The 20,291-nt window shown below is 38.5% G+C and overlaps 2 protein-coding genes across 5 annotated transcripts; both read left to right on the plus strand.

The window, feature by feature from the left end:
* Positions 1–6,594: 6,594 nt before the first annotated feature.
* On the plus strand, positions 6,595–10,181 carry LOC140855865 (uncharacterized). Of its 4 annotated transcripts, XM_073253062.1 has the most exons (8): positions 6,595–6,805; positions 6,908–6,972; positions 7,078–7,280; positions 8,315–8,402; positions 8,556–8,702; positions 9,076–9,162; positions 9,249–9,313; positions 9,418–10,176. In XM_073253062.1, the coding sequence occupies exons 3-7, from the start codon at positions 7,273–7,275 to the stop codon at positions 9,297–9,299; spliced, it is 381 nt and encodes a 126-aa protein (XP_073109163.1). In that variant the 5' UTR covers positions 6,595–6,805; positions 6,908–6,972; positions 7,078–7,272; the 3' UTR covers positions 9,300–9,313; positions 9,418–10,176. The 4 variants fall into 4 exon arrangements, with proteins under 4 accessions (XP_073109163.1, XP_073109165.1, XP_073109162.1 ...); XM_073253064.1 differs by lacking the exon at positions 7,078–7,280 and having other exon boundaries at positions 6,908–6,993; positions 9,418–10,181; XM_073253061.1 differs by having other exon boundaries at positions 6,595–6,972.
* A 5,908-nt stretch (positions 10,182–16,089) lies between these two features.
* LOC105038917 (senescence-specific cysteine protease SAG39-like) lies at positions 16,090–17,352 on the plus strand. The gene is made up of 2 exons (XM_010914840.4): positions 16,090–16,575; positions 16,692–17,352. Exons 1-2 carry the CDS (start codon positions 16,152–16,154, stop codon positions 17,285–17,287), a joined length of 1,020 nt encoding a protein of 339 aa, XP_010913142.2. The 5' UTR covers positions 16,090–16,151; the 3' UTR covers positions 17,288–17,352.
* Positions 17,353–20,291: the final 2,939 nt, after the last annotated feature.

The raw sequence follows: 20,291 nt of genomic DNA on the forward strand, positions 1-20,291 counted from the left end.
TATCAATCCACACTTTATTAGTGAAAACTTTGCATGGATATGGTACCAGAATGAGTCGTATATATTAGCAACTCAAGCGAAACAAGTAATATATTTGAAGGATCTAAAGTATCGAGGTAATTGGCATGTCGTACAAAAAATAATACCTAGAGGCATATATAACATACCAACCTGATTAGAGATGGATGAAAATTTAAATTTACATGAAGAGGAAGCCTTTCAAGAGAAAAAATAAATATTAACCGAGCTTCTTGTTGATGAAGAACTTATAACAGCTCCTTTGAATAGGACTGATCTACCATCCAATGAACTTAAAGCTGATTTTGTATTTAATCTTGATGAGTCAGAGGACGACAATCAGTTCATAAATGACAATGAGATAGAAGAAGATATATTAGTCGATTATTGCGATTCGGAGAAGACCTACACATCGAGGAAGATACAAATATTGATGAGTAGATCTATATTCTTAGATCAATCTTCTCTTGCAATAATGGTATGCGATATAATTCTATTCATTAGAATATAATTTATTTTTTTTTATTATTATTTAATATTATATTCATTTATATGTCAAGAATTGCAGGTATGGTATCAGAAGACAGACAACGATATTCGCATTTGCAGTCTACCCCTGAGGCTGAGGTGCCTTCATCCATTTTCACTGTCGCACCAGCTCCATCGCTAGAGAGTCCTGCACTAGCAGGTCCTAGTGAGGTGGGTTCGAGTGAGGCGGATCTTAATCATATTATTATATTTTTTATATAATAAAATTTAATTTTTTTTATTTGGATAGCTATCATACTAATGATTTATTTATTGTTGTTTTAGATCAGTCTCCACCAACGGTGAGGTGAGGGTGAGGTCCATCGAAGAACCTCGCTCTAGAGCGTTAGAGACACGAGCATCCGGGATAGCGTCTCTGTATTGAGATACTATCTGGCTACACCAGGCTTATTAGAAAATAGTGCGAGCCATGGCAGACCAAGCTGGGCATCATATACTGCAGCTATGCCTCCGTGACGTTTTTCGATTGGTGTCACATTGTACAGGCTCAAAGAGAGATTTTCTACATCCAGTTATAAAATAAAATAAATTATACTATGAATATTTAATTAGCACGGTATTCTTTTAATATTTATTATTGACAGGGTATATTTGATATTATTGATTTTGAAAAGGATCGCATGTGGCGAGCTATGGATGCTTATTTATCTTTATGTTTCAAGGAGTATCACCACCGCATCCATCAGTGTTGGTACCATGTGATGCAAGATCATGGAGTGGAGGCAGTGCGGCAGCGATCCTATGATAGCATCACTATGGATGATTGGGCTCTCATATGCCGGCATTATGAGGATCCGGTATATCAGGTTACACATCCAATTTTTTTTAGAGTTTAATGATTGAAGCATTTATTCTTAAATTCAGTTTGTTACCTACTAATTTGACTGCTAACTGTGCAGAGACGATGTGCCCAGAACGTCGTGAATTGGATGAGACAAATCGTATTGCATTGTGGAGGTTCGAGATCGTTCGCTCGTCATATAGAGCAGATAGTAAGTAATTTCTAATTAGTATATTTTAACTCTCTAACTATTTAAAAATTTTTTAATTAATTATTCTTAAATTACAGAGAGATGCAGAGAGTGACGAGCTTTCTGGTAGGATTGATATCTATTAGCAGACCTACCAGCAATAGTCAGGAGAGTGGACGACGGGTAGCCAGGAGCTTTTTATAAATTTTTTTAATTATTTTTTTATTCATAATTTGATTTTCAGTATGAAATTAAAATAGTTATAATTTTAATTTTCATGACCGTATGATAGACATCAGATCCTAGCCTACCTTTGAGGGCTCGATCGCACCCACAGATGACGAGATCTGTGATCAGATGCTTGGTACGAGATCCTATTATATTAAGGGTCTAGGACATGAGATTAGTGCTCCCTCATCCTCACACTCATCCAGGACTGACATCCATGCTGCTTGCGATGCTCGACTGGCAGAGGTGCAGAGGCAGATTGACAACGAGCTGATGAGTTGACTGCATGCATTGATAAATACCAGTGACTCTAGATCCAGATGATGAAGCGGATAGCGCAGATAGAGCAGATGATATAGCTGATGAGGTAGTAGTAGGCTGGTCCGAGCTCTTTCGAGTGCTCTCCTTCTCCAGCCCGTTTTCTTTCTGCAGACGCCGACACTTGATGGCCTATTTATGTAACTTTTTATTTTTATTTTAGATCTCTTATAATTTTAATTTAATATAATAAAATGATAAAATTTATTTATAAATTTTTTATTTTTATTTTTAATTTATAATTTATAAAAAATATTATAAATATAAATTAAATATATATTTATAAATTATTTTTTAAAAAAATATATGTAAATTGTTAGTGATGAAATTATTTTTGATAAAATATTGATCACTAAAAAATATATTAGCGATAAAAAATTGATCGTAAATAAATTTTTTAATAAATTTAAAAATATCAAAATTTTATATTAAATTAATAACGCTGAAAATATTTTTATCGTAAATAATTGATAATTTATTAGTCACAAAAATCTACATAAAAAATTATCATATTTATGATAAAAAATTTACATCACTAATATTTTTTTAAATTTAATTTTTATAAAATTTTTTAATTAAATTAATAGTGATAAAAATATTTTCATCATAAATAATTAATAATTTATTAGTGATAAAAATTTATGTCAAAAATTATCATATTTATGATGAAAAATTTACGTTGCTAATATTTTTTAAAATTTAATTTTTATAAAAAAATTTAATTAAATTAATAGTGATAAAAATATTTTTATCATAAATAATTGATAATTTATTAGTGATAAAAATTTATGTCAAAAATTAACATATTTGTGATAAAAAATTTACGTTGCTAATATTTTTTTAAAATTTAATTTTTATAAAAATTTTTAATTAAATTAACATCGATGAATATGATTCATCATAAATAATTATTTTTTTATTAATGGCGTAATATTTTATCACAAATTATCTTTTTTTATGACTAAAATTTTTATCGTAAATAATTTTTAAAAAATTATTTAACGATGAAAATTTTTAATTTGTAATATCGATTATTGATGATAATTTTTTTTTCCATCATAAAAAATTATCAACGACATCATCATTTATGACGAAATATTAGCGACGATAATTTTATCACTAATAACTATTACCGACGAAAATCTATTATTAGCGATAAATTTTTTGCATCGCTAATATCCTGTTTTATTGTAGTGTCTGGCTGTATTAATCTGTTTAAACTGCCCTAGCAGGTAGTTGGGCTAGTTTCAAGCATCACTTGTGAAAGTAGAAAATCGAACCCGGATTCTCCGATAAGAGCAGAAATACTAGGCAAAAGAGGGGCAACTATAGATTTGTCACCCGAGACTCTCGAACGAGTGCGTCAAAGTGGGAGTAGGGTGCATGGGTGAAATGATCACATTCTTTCTTCTAATTTCTTGAGTGTGTGTTAGCATCTTTTTGTAGGGTTTCTTGGAGAGATCGGTGATTGGATTCACTGTCTCTCACAACATCAACCATTTGGTTGTGCAATAATAGCTTCAAAAGCTGTGCAAATGAATAGAAGAATGAAATTGGAGTACTTTGAGAGATATGTAAGATATGATTCAATGGTTAATGTCAACCATTTGGTTGTGCAATGATGGCTTCAAAAGTTGTGCAAATGGATGGAAGAAAGGGATTGGAGTGTTTTGAGAGATATGTGAGGCATGATCCAATAGTTGATTACGTGAAAAGAGATCAATTATTCTTTCATGCAAAAGATTACAACCCAAACCCTCTTACCAATCTCGTCCTTCCAGCTAGGAGTGTAAATGGGCTGGATTAGATTGGGTCATAAGTGACTCTAATCCAATCCGATTCTTTGATCGAATTTAAATATTGGACCCAGATCCAACCCATAACAAGAGCGGATCGGTCGGATCTGATCTATGATCAAATTTTTTAACTCAATAAATCATTCGGATTGGGTTAGATTCATGTATAACTCGACCCCAATCCATGAAATATGGATTTGGATCGGATCCGAATCAATTTGGAAATAGTTGTTGACAGCAACCATTTTTTCATAAATAAGTTGAGAATATTTCTCATTCATATCCAGGACACAATCAGAACTTTAATTAATGATTGAAGTACATAAAGGCCTTGATGTCTATGATCGAAATGGCAACCTTAGGCCACTTCCTATTTTCACAAAAAAAAAAAAACTTTAGGCCACTTTTAAGAAATAAAAAATAGCAAGGAGTTGCATCTAAATTCGATCATTTTGTTCTTAAAAGGCTAAAGCGATGACTCCAATATCTGTTTGAAAGCACATAAGCCAGAAAGCTAGCCACCTTACACAAAGAACATCCTAGCATCAACTTGATGGGTGACTTGCTACTTCGATTGGCACTCACAATGTAGAGACTAAAACAAGCCATGTGAACCAATACCATAGCGTAAGAATGATATATGATGTCTCATTTACATGGCCTAGCATGAAAACCAATCAAGTGGTATCAATATAATGACTTAGTTGAGATGAAATAGAGATACTGGGCTCAATTGCAAATTGATGATATTGGCTAATAAATTAATGTTAGTCTATGGTGAAGATTTTATTTATCATAGACAAACTCAAGTGTTGTTGATTAAGAAATATTATTGAGTATCATATCATTAGCGATAGCAAGACGGAGAAGGTTCTTTAAATTTTATTTCTATTTTCTATAATAGAAATAGTAAAAATAATAATGCTGATAAAAATAATTACTATAAGTATGCTGTAGTGATAAAAACATAAAAATATAAATAACAATAACAACAATAATAACAATACTGATGACATAAAGGAGAGAGAGGCTTAGATTATATATTCCAAAATTAAGTAAAAAAGGATAGCCACCCATGAGCTTATCAAATATATTCAGGTCCTGTACAAGATATTCGGATCCTATATTTGGTTCGGATTGGGTCGAGTCAGATCGAATTCGAATTTAATAATTCCAGATTCGATGTAGAAAATAAAACGAATCCAATTTTAAAACCCGATCTAACTTCATGGATCCTTTAAAATGATTCAAGTTAGGCTTAAGCGGGTCGGATCGAGTTGGATCGTGGATCAACCTGCCCCGTTTGCAGCCTTACTTCCAACCACTCTGCCTACTCAATTGATTTTACATGAAAGTTAGTTATTAATTTGTCACCTAAAAAGTGGAGGTCGATGGATTCTCATTTATCTTCATAAAGTGCGGCAACCATTGGTTGCCACAAAAGATCAATCTAAGCCCTGAACGAATGGACAACATCTGATGTTGCTTATTGAAATTTATCATCCATGTTGATTCATTAAAAAATATGAGTTTTCTGGTGATAAGGTGCATATGTTTCATCTAAGAACTGGGTAGAAGATGAATTAAGTATGGTTCATCCAAGATTTTCATCCACGAATATGTTGATCAGATTTTTCTAACAAATTTGAGCTCTAATATCATATTAATTAACCAATTATTCCTTAAAACTTAAATTGATAAGAAAATTATCAAAAACATAAATTAGTCTTAACAAAAATACTCTTCCTTGCAAAATAATTTAATAGTTATTTATGATTAAATATCTTTATTGCCAGCACCTTATCAGGCTATTAGTTTGCTTTGATATCAAGTACTCATTATTTTGTTGTACATGGAAGTCTACATGCTTTGACTCCTTCAAGATAAATAATAGTCGTACATCAAATAGGTGTTCCTACCATAACATCATATAGGTGTCCTTTCCATATTCTGAGACCAGTGGTCACAATACACATAGCGGTTCTAAAGTTGGACTAGGTAGGAACCTGAAATCTTGAGCTAAGATCTAGAGCTTGTGTGGTCATCCAAATACTGGGTGAAAGGGATACATGATAAACCAAAGTGAAAAAGTGAGATACAAGAAATGCTGTTTGAAGCGATCTAAAGACATCTGGAAGCATAAAAGACAATATTAAAGGCCGATTAGAGGAAGATAGGATAGAACTAAATGAAGGCTAGCCAATCATATACAGCTTAAACAATTCTAAAATTTCTCTTATACATCAATATTGCAATATTTGCTGTATCATATTATAAAACATAAATAAATTTTATAACCGATTAGTTGCATCTCTCATGCGTGCTTGGGTATATTCTTATTTTGAGCCGGCCATTCTGGTTCGGTGCATATCAATTTTTTTAGAATTTGGTCGGTGTGAATTTAAGAAAGGTTAGGATCGGAAAAATCTGATTCGGGCTTCAAATTTTTAAATATCCTTTTCAATTCGAAGTTCGAACCAACCGCTCCCTGTATAAAACCGGCCCGCGCTTTAAAAAAAAAAACACCACGCTCTCCCTCGCCCTCGCATCCTCTCTTTCTCTGGTCCGCGAAACAATTTTGGTTGCAACGGTAACATCATGCCAAACTTATATTTCAATTAAAAATCAAAAATTAATAAAATAAAATAAAATATTATCATAAAAATCGATGAAGTTTTAATTGGATTGGGGTAAATTTGACGTGCTATCACCGTCGTAACAAAGTTTTTCCCTCCCCCACGCGTCCTTCCTTTCTCTCTCGCTGACAAGATGGTTTTCAAAACCTAGCCCACCCCGACCAGATCCTTGCGAAGAACTCGCCTCTCCTCGCGGCCTGCCTTCGCCTTCCCCATCGGGAGATCCATCTACCTCGGGGAAGTGGAAAGAACCGTGCCGTGATCGATACCAGTAGCTTTCGATCGACGAGTTAGGGTTTCTCACCGTTCTTGTGATTTTTGAGGTTTTCTTGGGTTTCTTGACTCCAAAGAATGGGATTTATGTGTTTCCTCTTCAATTTCCGCTACCAAGAAATGCTGCATGGATAATGGTGTCGTTGGGCTCCGGACACCAGGAATAGGCTTTCGCCCAACTTGGTGAATCCTTATCGAAGCCATGTGAGGGTTTTCTTTTTTAATTAACATATGTTGTTTTGTTCTGATTTTCTTTTGTTTGGGTTCTTGTTTTATTACTTACTTTAGGTTGGGGAAGACAAGGAGGGCACCTCGCGTGCCTCCTCCACACCTTCCTCTCATGGCTATTTCTAAATGGCGAGGCAATCTTGGATGGTCTTCCGTTGTTCTCAGACATTCGATCATGATGTCTGAGATTGTCAGAGGAGAGCTGCTCATGGATTGTTTGGGCACCGCTTGTCTCTTGATGCATCAGAAGACAAAATGGAGTGGTATTTATGTTATATAATAAGTCCACACAAGATTTTAAGTCAGATCCAACATCATGTGCTAGACGCTTATATATGTATATGGTAGTATGCATTCATATGTCTATATTTGTTTTTGGGCTACATTTAATTTATATATATATATATATATATATATATATTCTAGGATCATTTGTACTTTTATCTGACATTTCTAGAATGCGGAACTTTCTCTACTAACATAACATAAATTGGCAAAGAAAGAAGATCCTTTGGTATTTAGACTTTCTTGCACCCCTTCATATCAAGTTGGTTTGTCCACTTATATCAGATTTAAGAATGCATCTGCGAATGCCATTATTATAGCCATATATCTAAGTTTGCCTAAACTGGCGTGGGCTTTTGATTAGTTAGCATTACTTATGGAGCGGAAACATTATTTCCACCTTACTTTATGGTTTAAGGTCATTTTAGTATGTCATGTTTTGGAAGATATACCATGTTTTCTGAACTATTTCTTGTGGCGTTAGGATTCTGCATGTATTTTAAAAATAATCCCGTGATTTGGAGTTTTTAAAATATATTATAAATTATTTATTGAAATTTTTAAAAGTGATTTCAGCTGCTCTATGACTGTTGACAGTCTAGTTTTTCTTACATTACCTTGTAGGCGTGTGGACCATGGCCTGGCTGCAACAAGTTGCGCTGCTAGCTCTAGCTTGTTGGGAATGACATTTAGGAAATCTAATTTGGTTGGTCAAATTCACACACATACAGCCACATGCACAGAGATAGAGAGAGATGTTATATGATGAAAAACATTGGTTACAACTTCCAATGATCTAAATTTTTTCTATTAAAAGAATTAGAGGCATTTAGTTTTAGTTTTTTTTTTTTTTAACCTCTCGGCATATACGTTTTAGTTTCACTTTTCACTTTCTAACTATTTTACTAGTTTAACACTACATTATTCGATCAGAATGTTTTCAGAACATCAGTTCTTGATCTAGGTTGGTGGAGGTACTGAACAATATTGTGCTGAGTTGAGAATTTGACAGGTATAAATTGTTGAAGGGGAGCATTCTTTTAGGCATGGTGTATCACAGGGAGACAATACATGTATTTCTGGTTTACTTCCAAAAGCAGGTAGCTAATCTCCTTGATCATCAGTTTGATCTATCTGTCTATTTGTATTTAACTTATTTACTAGATATCCACATCTAAGCTATTTTTAAATAATTGTTTTTATTTAAAAATCAAGGTTCATAGGTTTTCACGATGGATTTATTTATTTTGCAGGATTGGAAATTTCTTCGTTGCTGGAGCATGCATATCCTTTTTGGATTTAGATGCTGCTATAATTTTGTTTTCACCTGTTTCAGATATTCACAAGGAAAGTCCTGTTCTTCCCATCATTTTCCACCAATGATAGGTTTACAATTTTGGGTATGCTAAGTTTTTCTCATCCTCCTGTTTGTTTCTATAATATTTCATATAGTTAGTGTTATTGTGATTGCACTCTATTTGCTTCTAATCTAGAAGCTCGAGTTATTGGTGGTCTATGATATTAAATGCGGCTTTCGCTCAATGGAACGAGCGAAGAGTTACTGTTAGTTGGTTGATGTTGTGCACTCATTGAATACTTAGCAATTCTTGTATCAATTTCTCCTTCATTATAACTTTTGTGATAGATGATTCCTTTCATCGTGTACATGTCACTAAAGTTGCAATCCATATGATATGTTCATCGAAGTAGAAAATTTAGCACTAAACCAAACACTGATTATCACTCATATCTGTGTCTTCTCTAATCTTGCAGACTTCCTATCCTCAGGATGGAACTATTATATGTGGCCAAAATGAAATTTCTCACCTGGCTAATGGACATATAGAACCCATAAACAAGGTTTGCTGGCAGAGTTGGGCGTGCTTTGACAGGTCTGTCTATATTCTGTGGTGTTTTATTCTCTCACATTTCAACATTTTTGATAGGAAGGTGCTGCCTCTGGCTTGCTTATGGTGCAAACTACTATGAAGCGATGATGACAGCACCGATGGTATTATTATCATTAAAAGTTTACTACAAGAAAGTCCAAGCATATAGTATTGTAGCTTTTATCATTATTTTAGAGAACCTTATCTATTCAGTTCTTTTTTGTAGGTGTTTTTGTAAATTGTTTGCAAGAAGGGACTTAAACATATTCTTAAAAATTGTCTTGGGTAGGATTATGCATCAACTATGACACTGCCCTCTAGAATTAAGCAGGTCTTCTGCATGTCAAGTGAGGGTAGCAAATTGTTGCATGAGGTTGGTGAGATGTCGCATGTTGATAACATTACTTCAAGACTGCTAATTGAGGTTTCTAATGCTTGTTGTGATGGTAACTTTGAGTTAAAGTTTTGGTCCATATTGCTATATTGAATGGATGCCTCATTGTTCTTCCATATGAGAATAAGAGGCCATTTCCACTGGGTTTAACTGTTGTAATAATCTTACAAATAATCAGCTAGTGTTGTACAAATTATCTAGAGCTATATTTTGAGTCTTTTTCACCTCATAATGTAAGGGTTTCAGCAATATCTTTTCTTAAACTTTTGCAAACAAGTCTTGTTGGGTGGATGTCTGGCCAGGACACCACCTTCCAAGATCCTTTCAGTACCACGCGATACAGCAGGAAGAAAGAAGAAACAAAACAAAAAGAAAAACAATCAAAATACGTGGATCAGCCACAAAAGGGCTCGTCTCCATGGGACGTGCAAACTTCACTATGAAAAGAAAATTTTACAAGAGAAGACCTCATTCTCAACCCTTGTACACCCAATTTTCTCTCACCTGAAGTTCTCCTCACAAAAGCTCTCTCTCTCTTGGAAGACTCCTCTGAACCCCTGAAGAGCCTGGCGACCGCTGTCCAGGAGATTTCTGCTCCTTTTCTCTCAGCGCCCTCGCCTCTCTCTCTCTTCAATCGAGTTCGTACGGCTCTGTACGGCGAGAAAACCTGAACCACATCTCTCTGTTTCACGCACAACCCTATTTAAAGGGTTTAACACGGTTTAAAACATAATTAGAGAAGGATCAGGAGTCCTAAACAAAGCCAGATAACCCCAAGACCGTCGGATCAAGACCAAGAGTCTCCTGGGCCGTCGGATCACGCTCCGGTCTTCGAAATAGTGTCGTGGACCACGAGAAACATGTGGGAAACGTCCACGCTGTCCACAAGTCCCTCCGTGGACCACCCGGTCCACGGTGGACCGGGGCAAAGGGCCAGCAGGCCGCTGGCCTGGGCCGACCCGCGCGCGCGGGCCTGGGCCGCGCCTGCGCGCGAGCCTGAGCGCGCCTGGGTCGCACGTCCAGTTGGGCCGCGCGCCCGCCTGGGCCGCGCGCCCCCACCGCGCGGGCCTGGGTCGCGTGTCCAGCACCGGCCTGGGTCCCGCGTCCCGCGCGCCACCGCCCGCGGCCGCACTGCTGCCACCCGCCGTCGGTCGCCGGCGGTCCTCTGCCGTCTCGATTCTCGTGCCGACTTCAAAAGCTCGTATCTCCTCCATTCGAGCTTCGATTCAGGTGATCTTGATCTCGTTGGACTCCGTTTTTCACCGCGAACCTTGCTGTGGGCTCAATGTGGGCTTGAATCTCGAGGCGTCAAATTCTAACAATCTCCACCTCGACTCGATATTCGGCCTCCTCCAAACTTCGAGAGCTTCTGGATCTCCTCGCTCTCATGTCCTAGGGCAATCGCCTACTGATCATGGATGGGCAAACATGAGAGTTGAGCCAGGCTGCTTGATCCCATCTTCGTCGTATGCTGTGCTCCTCCTGACCTGAGACCTACTCGGGGCATCGTCCTGCGGCAATAGGAATCTCACCTTGCGACGTCGCCTCTCGTCCTCCCGAGTCTCCTGTCTCGTGCCCGATCCGCCTCTTGGAGCTCCACCTCGCTCTGGGCTCCACCTGGCTCCCGAAGCTCCACCTCGCACTGGGCTCCCTGCCAGGTAATAATGTCCTCTGCTCCCCTTCTTCCCCTCCAGCACAATCCTATCGCCGCGTAGCACCCTCAGGATTCCTCCACCGGCTACCATCCTGTAGCCTCTCGAATCCAGTCTACTAAGTGAGATAAGATTCCGCCTGAAATCGGATATGTATCGGACCTCCCCCAATCTCCTCACTGCACCGTCATGTGTCCTCCAACTGACCGTCCCAATGCCTCTGATCGCACAGCTCGATCCATCCGACAGATATACAGTGCTCTCACTGTTCTCCAGGGAGTCAAACTGTTCCTCTCTGCAACACACATGATAGGGGCATGCAGAATCTAATATTCACTGCTGGAAAGAAGTAGATACCTCGTCAGATATCTCCAGGATATCTCCATCTAAATCGCTGCCGGCCGTCGCTACAGCAGCCACCGTCCGATTTTTCAGTTGAGGGCAATCTCTGGCTAGATGTCCCAACTCCTCACACCGGTAACACCTGGTTTTGCTCAAGTCTCTCCTGGACTTAGACCGCCCTCGTTGCGATCTCCTGTCGCTCCGTCTACCACCTCCTGCACCTTCAGAAGCTACCAAAGCTGAGCTACCACCACCTGAGCTCGAAGCTGGATTCTCCCTCCTGAGAACCTCGTTCTGGAGTATTGCCGCGGTGACCTCGTCCATCTTGATAGTGCTCTTTCCCACTAGAAGAGCAGTCACCAAGGACTCGTACGAAGGGGGAAGCGACGCCAGCAAAACCAGCGCCCTGGTCTTCTCCTCAACATTCTCACCAACGCTGAGGAGGTCGGTGAGGATCTTCTGAAAGTGGCTCAGATGCTCCTGCACGCTCTGTCCCTCAGTCATCCGCAGTTGGTAAAACTGCCTCCAGAGGAAAAGAGTGTTGGTGAGAGACTTCGTCATGTGCAACTCCTCGAGCTTCGACCACAGCACCGTCGGAGAAGTCTCGCTCAGCATATGGATCACCACCTCATCCGTCAGGTACATGCGGATGGTACTCACCGCCTGCATCTATAGTCGTTTCCAATCCCGCACCTTCATGGTGGTCGGCTTCTCATCGCACAAGAGAGCATCGATCAACCCTGTTGGATGAGCACGTCCTTCACCCTTGCCTGCCACAAGGAGAAATTGCTTTTACCATCGAACTTGTTGATCTCCATCTTGATTGTTCATGTTTTCTCCATCTTCAGTCTTGCTCACCACCGCTGCAATCTGCGTCCTTGTACCGCCTTGCTCTGATACCACTTATTGGGTGGATGTCTGGCCAGGACACCACCTTCCAAGATCCTTTCAGTACCACGCGATGCAGCAGGAAGAAAGAAGAAACAAAACAAAAGAAAAAATAATCAAAATACGTGGATCAGCCACAAAAGGGCTCGCCTCTACGGGGCATGCAAACTTCACTATGAAAAGAAAATTTTACAAGAGGAGACCTCATCTTTAACCCTTATACACCCAATTCTCTCTCACCTGAAGTTTCCCTCACAAAAGCTCTCTCTCTCTTGGAAGACCCCCCTGAACCCCTGAAGAGTCTGACGACCGCTGTCCAGGAGCCTCCTGCTCTTTCTCTCTCAGCGCCCTCGTCTCTCTCTCTATTCAATCGGGTTCGTACGGCTCTGTACGACGAGAAACCCGAACCACACCTCTCTGTTTCACGCACAGCCCTATTTAAAGGGTTAAACACGGTTTAAAACATAATTAGAGAAGGATCAGGAGTCCTAAACAAAGCCAGATAACCCCAAGACCGTCGGATCAAGACCGGGAGCCTCCTGGGCCGTCGGATCGCGCTCCGGTCCATGAAATAGTGCCGTGGACCGCGAGAAACGTATGGGAAATGCCCACGCGGTCCACAGGCCCCTCCGTGGACCACCCGGTCCACGGTGGACCGGGGCAAAGGGCCAGCAGGCTGCTGGCCTGGGCTGGCCCGCGCGCGCTGGCCTGGGCCGCGCCTGCGCGCGCCTGGGCCGCGCGCCCACCTGGGCCGCGGGCCCCCACCGTGCGGGCCTGGGTCGCGCGTCCCGCGCGCCACCGCCTGCGGCCGCGCTGCTGCCGCCGGTCGCCGGCGGTCCTCCGCCGCTTCGATTCTCGTGCCGATTTCAAAAGCTCGTATCTCCTCCATCCGAGTTCCGATTCAGGTGATCTTGGTCTCGTTAGACTCTGTTTTTCGCCGCGAACCTCGCTGTGGGCTCAATGTGGGCTGAATCTCGAGGCGTCAAATCCTAACAGATCTTGTTCATGTTATTTAATAATGCTCTCCTAATTCAGGTCCTTTCACATGAACCTTTTATCTTTTCTCGCAACCTTGATGACTTTGCATATGCCGACTGGCTTGCTAACCCCCACTAACAAACTTTCTGTTGCTGAATAATGAAGCTACTTTTCGAATTTTATATCCCTTGAAAGTGCTAAAAGTCTTGTCCTTGGTTTATCATTGAGGCCAATTGCTATATAATTAAAGTTACTAAACCAATGTTTTAACGGGTAGTTACAGTATGGAGGCAGTTAGGGCACCTTGTTGTGCTCAGGCAAAAGGTAGGAAGTTCTGTGGGCCACATAAAAATATTAAAAATTCAATCGTAATACATGTATAATACATTTATTTATCATAAAATCTATGACAGGGTATCCAAATCAAAGATCCATGTTATTGATTAGGATTTGCGCTTACAAAGACCTAAAATAAAAAATATTGCATCTTTTGGAAATCTCTTTCTTTGCATCATGCGGCTGCAAAAATGGATGGTGTCTATTGTGCAAATATTCTAAGATACATGATATGGCACTTAAATTGTTAATCCACTGTATTGATCGTGTATTCTTTTTTGGTGCAAAAAGGGATGGTATTCTTTCAAGCAAAAACTAACCATGGATAATGTTTTAAGCACTTAATTCTTGGTGTTAAATCTGTTTAAAGGAGCATTGTTTTTGTTAAGATCGAATTTATGTTTGCTCACTTTGCTGCCATATCTTAAGTTTGCTCAATTTGCTGCACCCCATCCCGACCCCACCTCAATACTCCGGAGCTCGAATTAGCAAATTTAATCTGAAAAATTGCAAACATCTAAATGTGGTCTATAAGTATACCCAACTAATTATAAGGCTTCCCATCATATCAAGGTTATATTAATATTTAAAGCTTTATACTTTATGTATGAATGTTTCAGTCTAAGATCTATGGTGTAAGAAATTAGGCGGTCAAAGATTGTTATCAAACAATGGAACATTTTATACTTTTAAGTTGGTATAAAATATGATTCTTAACTTTTTCTTTGGCTTATAATTTGGTTATTTCCCTTTTTGCAATTCTTGATAGTTTATTCCGAAAATCTTGGATCCATCCTTCCAGAAATTTCAAACGTTACAAAACACTCAAACTAGTGCTATATGATTCTTTTGGATTGTTTTATATTTTCTTTCTTTCTTCCCCTGCTTTTCCTGTTTCTCGTGTTTTTCTTGACTGAGAATCTGGCACCTGGATTGGAACCGCCATAAACAAAATTTTATGGGCTCAGCTGAAACCAAAGCTTACTCTGCAAACCTTATTTCAAAATGTGGAGCAAACGCCAAGAGGAGTGGGTTTTTTTTTATGTTTCTAAATTTGCAATGCCTTTGCAAAATGTTTATTTATTTATTTATTTTTGGATGGTAATGGAGGCTGTAACCGACCACCAAGAATTTTATTCACATTCGGAATGATGCGCAAATTCAGGCAGGATGAGAGCCTCAGAGATTTACATGAACAGAGCGGTTACACATCTTGGTGGGTAATGAGAAAATCAGACCAATCGGAAGAAATAGAAGGAAGAAGGCATTAAACGGGTGGATGGTGGAACAAGAAGAAAGTTCCTACAAATCTTTGATTAAACCGATTGTTCCAAATCATCAATGACAACTACGGATTTCTATCAATAAAGCTGGCGATCGCAAGTATAAGCTTGGCCTCAACCATTTTGCGGACACGACGAAGGAGGAGTTCGAGGCCTCCCACCTACGGGTTGCAGCGTAAAGCCCATGCTTCCAAAGTCTATGACAGGGAGCATAACAAATACTTAAATTAATTTATAAATTTTAAATGAGATACATGTATAGCGGATAGCTTTAGCATATGACATATTTACATTTTATATTAAAATTTTGATGGTAAAGGTATGCATAATTTAGTTATATTATGAGATATTTATATTATAATTTATTTTATGAATCATTGTATCTCCTTTTTTTTTTTTTTTTTTTTTCTCTCGTCATTTCAAATACTTGGACACCTAAGCACTACTCACCGGATTCATTTAGAGCGAAACCTTGTCCTGCCACTTTCCATTGCCAAAAGTTGATTTCAAGTGAAAAGTTTATTTATCATGATTTTATATCATAATTGTATTAATCTATTAGTATATATAGCCTGATTATTTTCTATAAAAAAAAATGAATATATCTGCAATTTGATCGGTGGAAGAAAGAGTGATTCTAGGCCCATCCATGTCAGATAAGACTCATTACTATATAAGATCTGATTCACTAACATATTCTCAACTATATTATTATTGATCCATTTTGCATATTGTTGTTGATTCACTTAATTTTGGAACATATAATTAGGCTATATATACTAATGCATGGGGACAGTTGTGACTATTAGCTCAGTTTTAGGTTGTTATAGGAGGCAAGCATGACTTTACTTTTTTTATTATTTTAGATATTTATTTTTAGAAGGGCAAGTTGATCACTTCCCATCTTAAGAGAATTATGGATAAACACAAATTTAATTACCTTTCTATCATGATGATTATTATATATATACATATAGCAGTAACAAGAGATTTCATCCCTTGTTTTTCTGATTTTTGTACCACCCTCCAATACTATCTGGCAATTGGACCCACCTAGCTGCAATCATCCCAAAGTCTTCGCACAGCAATGGTTCACCGATGCTTTGTGATTGCGTTGTTAGTTTTCGGTGTTTGGAGCTCTGGAGCCATGGCTCGTGCTATTGGTGATGCACCCGTGCAGGCAAAGTTCGAGCAATGGATGGCTAAGTATGGACGACTCTATATGGATGCAACAGAGCAGGAGCGGCGTTTCCAAATCTTCAAGGACAACTACGAGTATATTGAGTCTGTCAATAGAGCCGGTAATCTTACTTATAGGCTCGGCCTCAACCATTTCGCAGACATGACCGATGAGGAGTTCAAGTCCTCTCACCTACGCGCTCAGGTAAATTCCAAGCGTCCAAAGTCCACGACTGGAAGCTTTCGGTATGCCAACTTGAACAACTTGCCTAATAGCGTGAATTGGATAACCAGTGGTGCAGTCACTAACGCCAAGTCTCAAGGGGCATGTGGTAAGATAAACCGTAGAACGAGTTATTATTCTCAAGAAGATACAATTAATGCGTTATTTAATTTTAAAGAATAACCGGATACAAAAAGGATAATGTTATCTCAAACAACTGTACAGGGAGCTGCTGGGCGTTCACTGCTGTAGCCGCCATCGAAGGGATCACTCAAATCAAGACCGGCAATTTGATGTCTCTGGCGCCGCAACAACTTGTGGACTGTGATAATGATAGCCGTGGATGCGACTTTGGATACCCGGGCAGCGCCTTCTCTTACGTCATTAGTAATGGAGGCATCGCATCGGAAGTTGATTACCCTTACAAAGGAGTTGTCGGGAATTGCGAGGCCAACAAATACCTGTCAGCCAGTATTGACGGTTGGGAGATGGTGCCTTTAAATAACGAGACTGCGCTCATGCAAGCAGTCGCGAACCAGCCTGTTTCGGTTCCCTTTTGTCCTGACGGGGAAACCTTGAGGTGGTACTCCAGTGGTCTCTACAAAGGTCCGTGTGGAGATTGTGCGACCCACGCTATGACGGTTGTTGGTTATGGGATATATGAGGACCATGATCCGGGAACTGAATATTGGATATTGAAGAATTCATGGAGTGAAGATTGGGGTGACAAAGGATTCATGTACATCGAGCGTAACGTTGGTTTACCCAAAGGGCTTTGTGGCATTGCAGGAAATCCTTTATACCCAACAAAAAAAGCCTAAGAAATCTTCTACTATGGCATCTTGGGAATCTCAGCAGCCGGAATAATTAGAAATTGAAGTTGAACATTGGCCATCATCGTGGAAGCAAGCAATTATTATATTGTTTATGTCATAGTAGAAATAAGACGGAATGTATGCTGAGAAAAGATCTTCAATATATCAATAAATCTAATTTATCTCTTATTTTTTTATCTTTATTTTATCTTTCTTCTATATGACTAGTAGGACTCTAATTTAGGCATAATGGTAATAGTAAATCTCTTCTATCATAACCCCGAATAGCCCCATCTCCCCATCTAATCATATCCATCTATCTTCGAATGGGTAGTATGACAATAGCTTAATTAAGTTCTTCAAGATCAAAGTATATGGGCCCATGCTATATATTTGAATCATCTTTTTTTCAAAAATCTCTTTTTTGGCTACTCAAATATCGGTAGCATGTCCCCACACCTATCTTTCTACCATGAAAATGTGCAAACAAATTTTCTGACATGCTCATCCCTATATGGTGAGAAAAGCTTGACCAAAAATAAATCAATAATTTTGTTTGATTTTTTTTTTTTTCTATCTCCACTCTTTGCTTCAATATATAGATTAATAGTCTAGCAACAAACCAAGTAGTGCTTAAATAATTCCAAAACTTCTCGCATGTGTCAATGGTTGCATCATTTACCATGTCATGTTATCAAACATATATAGATTTATAACCAATTAGTTGCATATCTCTTGCATGCTAGGGGAGATTCACAATTTAAGCCTTATTAATAGTGTTTCCACAACGCTGTTATTGTTCTCCACAACGCTGGTAGGAAGATGCTTTGCCTGTACCCACAACCCGATTTACTACACCAACATGTTAAAGGAGAGTACATAAAGTAATACATGGGAATGGCATGACTAATATCCCAATCAGCATGAAGAACTTTGCTTCGTCTCTATTTGCACTACTTGATCACATTGGTAAACAGTGAACTGCCTTGAGTTGATCCATTTCATGCAATTTACTACATGGCATGAAGGGGCTTGGGTCAGGTTCAATGGAACAAATTAAATCCCTTAATGTGCATTACACATTTTCCAAGATTAAGCATGATGAGCAGCCCAAATTGGAGAATCTGATAAACAAATAGTAGTCGATCCATAGGCATGCGTGATCGCTCATCATGCTTTGAAAAATATCAGGTATCCGATGCTATTATTTTTAAAAAATTTGACTGACTTGAACATCAGATAGTCTCCTATCAAATAAATTTCTGCAAAAAAAGTTCTTTTGCAAATCGATCATAGATCATAGAAGTTCAACTAGATTCACAGTTGGGATTCCACTTGTTCCTTACTACTCTCCAACTCAAAGTGCAACCGACCTCACCCTATCACCTCAGTTGCCTATTGACCTAAATATTTTTTCCAGATTCCAATGACAACAGATCATATTTGTATAAGTTCTCAATATCAAGTTCTCAGTTCCTATGGAAGCCTCCATCCTCCAACTTTGGTTCCTCTTATCTATTGAGGCAACAAATCATCATCTAAAAATTGTAAGAGAAAAATTAAGTTAATATATTATAACTAATTACGTAAGAGAGATGAGCATAGAGGGACTTCTTAGACTTTCTTTCTACTTCTCTAATTGGAACAACACCAAGAAACCATTGATCAAACATAAACACACATTATCATGATTCATTCACAACTATGCTGATCTCTTCATGAGCTGTGTTACCTAGACAATCACGTCATGGTCCAGAATCCGTGGATATCATCTAGCTCAACTACATAGTAGGCACGTGGATGTTTATGAAACTCTATGGTTGCCGTTTTTTGTTGGTGTGAGGGACTTTCCAACAATGAATTTGACCCTCCATTTTCATGTTAGAAGTGAGCATTCATTATTTTAATATTGGCCAAAAATATAGGTGTTCAAAACATTTTCCAAAATATTATTTCTCTTGTATCCCTGAGTTAATTTGGAGTGGGCTAAGTGTATGGAGGATTCACATTTAACAAAAAGAAAAACAAAATGAAAATTTACTACCATATAATATAATTCGGTCAATGGAGAAGATGGGGAGAATTTTATTTTGGTTTTGATTCACTACTATATGACATTGATTCACTGGCATATTCTGTGTTTCATATCGCTGTTGATTTACTTCATTTTGGAACATATAATCAGGCTATGCATGCTAATATATTGAGATGGTCGTGACTACTAGCCTAGTTATGATGATGCGATGATCAACACGCCTGAGATTTGGTCAACACATAATCAATGGGAACTGATAGATTTTCTAAAATTTTTTATATACTTGGTAATTTTTCAAAGTTATTCACCGAGCATAAAATTTATTCAGAGCCATTTCACTGTTCAATTTTAAAATCAAAAAATTACCAAAGTTGGTGTTACAAGATTCCATCCTATTACAATTTTTTGTTCAAATACACCAATGACCTGCCATTTGAAACATGAAAAATAATTCAGTTCATGAAAATGGTGCCATTAATAGTCATCATCGGAGGCAATCATGACATCTACTCTCCTTACTTTAACCATTCTTTCTTAGAAGTTGCTAGAAACAAACTAGATCATCTTTGCGAAGACAAATTTGATTACCTTTCTGTTATGACCATAATCAAATTAATTTTCCATATTTGCTACAACTTATGGTGAGGGATTGGGCATGCACAGGGTCTCCCCTGTTCTGCACCTTCTTTCCCTTGTTTTGGCTTCACCAACCAACGTCGGCCATGGCTATAATCGGGGCCTTCACCCTCGTCGGACACTTCTTTGGATGACTAGTCGCTGGCCTCTCCCTACCGTGTTTGAGAGGAAGGGAAGGAAGAAGGGGAATGTCCCCGATTTTGAAGAAGAAGAGGAAGAGGGAGGCTATGAGACTCCCGGTAAACCCCAATAGAAAGTTTTATATAAACAATTTTCACCTTATGATTTTATTTTTATATTGAGATTTGTTTTGTAGGATAACAATACTCTAGACTGTAG

The sequence above is a fragment of the Elaeis guineensis genome, chromosome 2 (genome assembly GCF_000442705.2).
Source record: "Elaeis guineensis isolate ETL-2024a chromosome 2, EG11, whole genome shotgun sequence".
In the NCBI taxonomy this organism is placed as follows: Eukaryota; Viridiplantae; Streptophyta; class Magnoliopsida; order Arecales; family Arecaceae; genus Elaeis; species Elaeis guineensis.

Coding starts and splice junctions, on each gene's coding strand:
- LOC140855865 (XM_073253061.1), top strand. Junction 8,703..9,075: donor TGATAGGTTTACAATTTTGG/GTATGCTAAGTT, acceptor CTAATCTTGCAG/ACTTCCTATCCTCAGGATGG. Junction 9,163..9,248: donor ATATAGAACCCATAAACAAG/GTTTGCTGGCAG, acceptor CATTTTTGATAG/GAAGGTGCTGCCTCTGGCTT.
- LOC105038917 (XM_010914840.4), top strand. CDS start 16,152: ATGGTTCACCGATGCTTTGTGATTGCGTTGTTAGTTTTCGGTGTTTGG. Junction 16,576..16,691: donor CAAGTCTCAAGGGGCATGTG/GTAAGATAAACC, acceptor ACAACTGTACAG/GGAGCTGCTGGGCGTTCACT.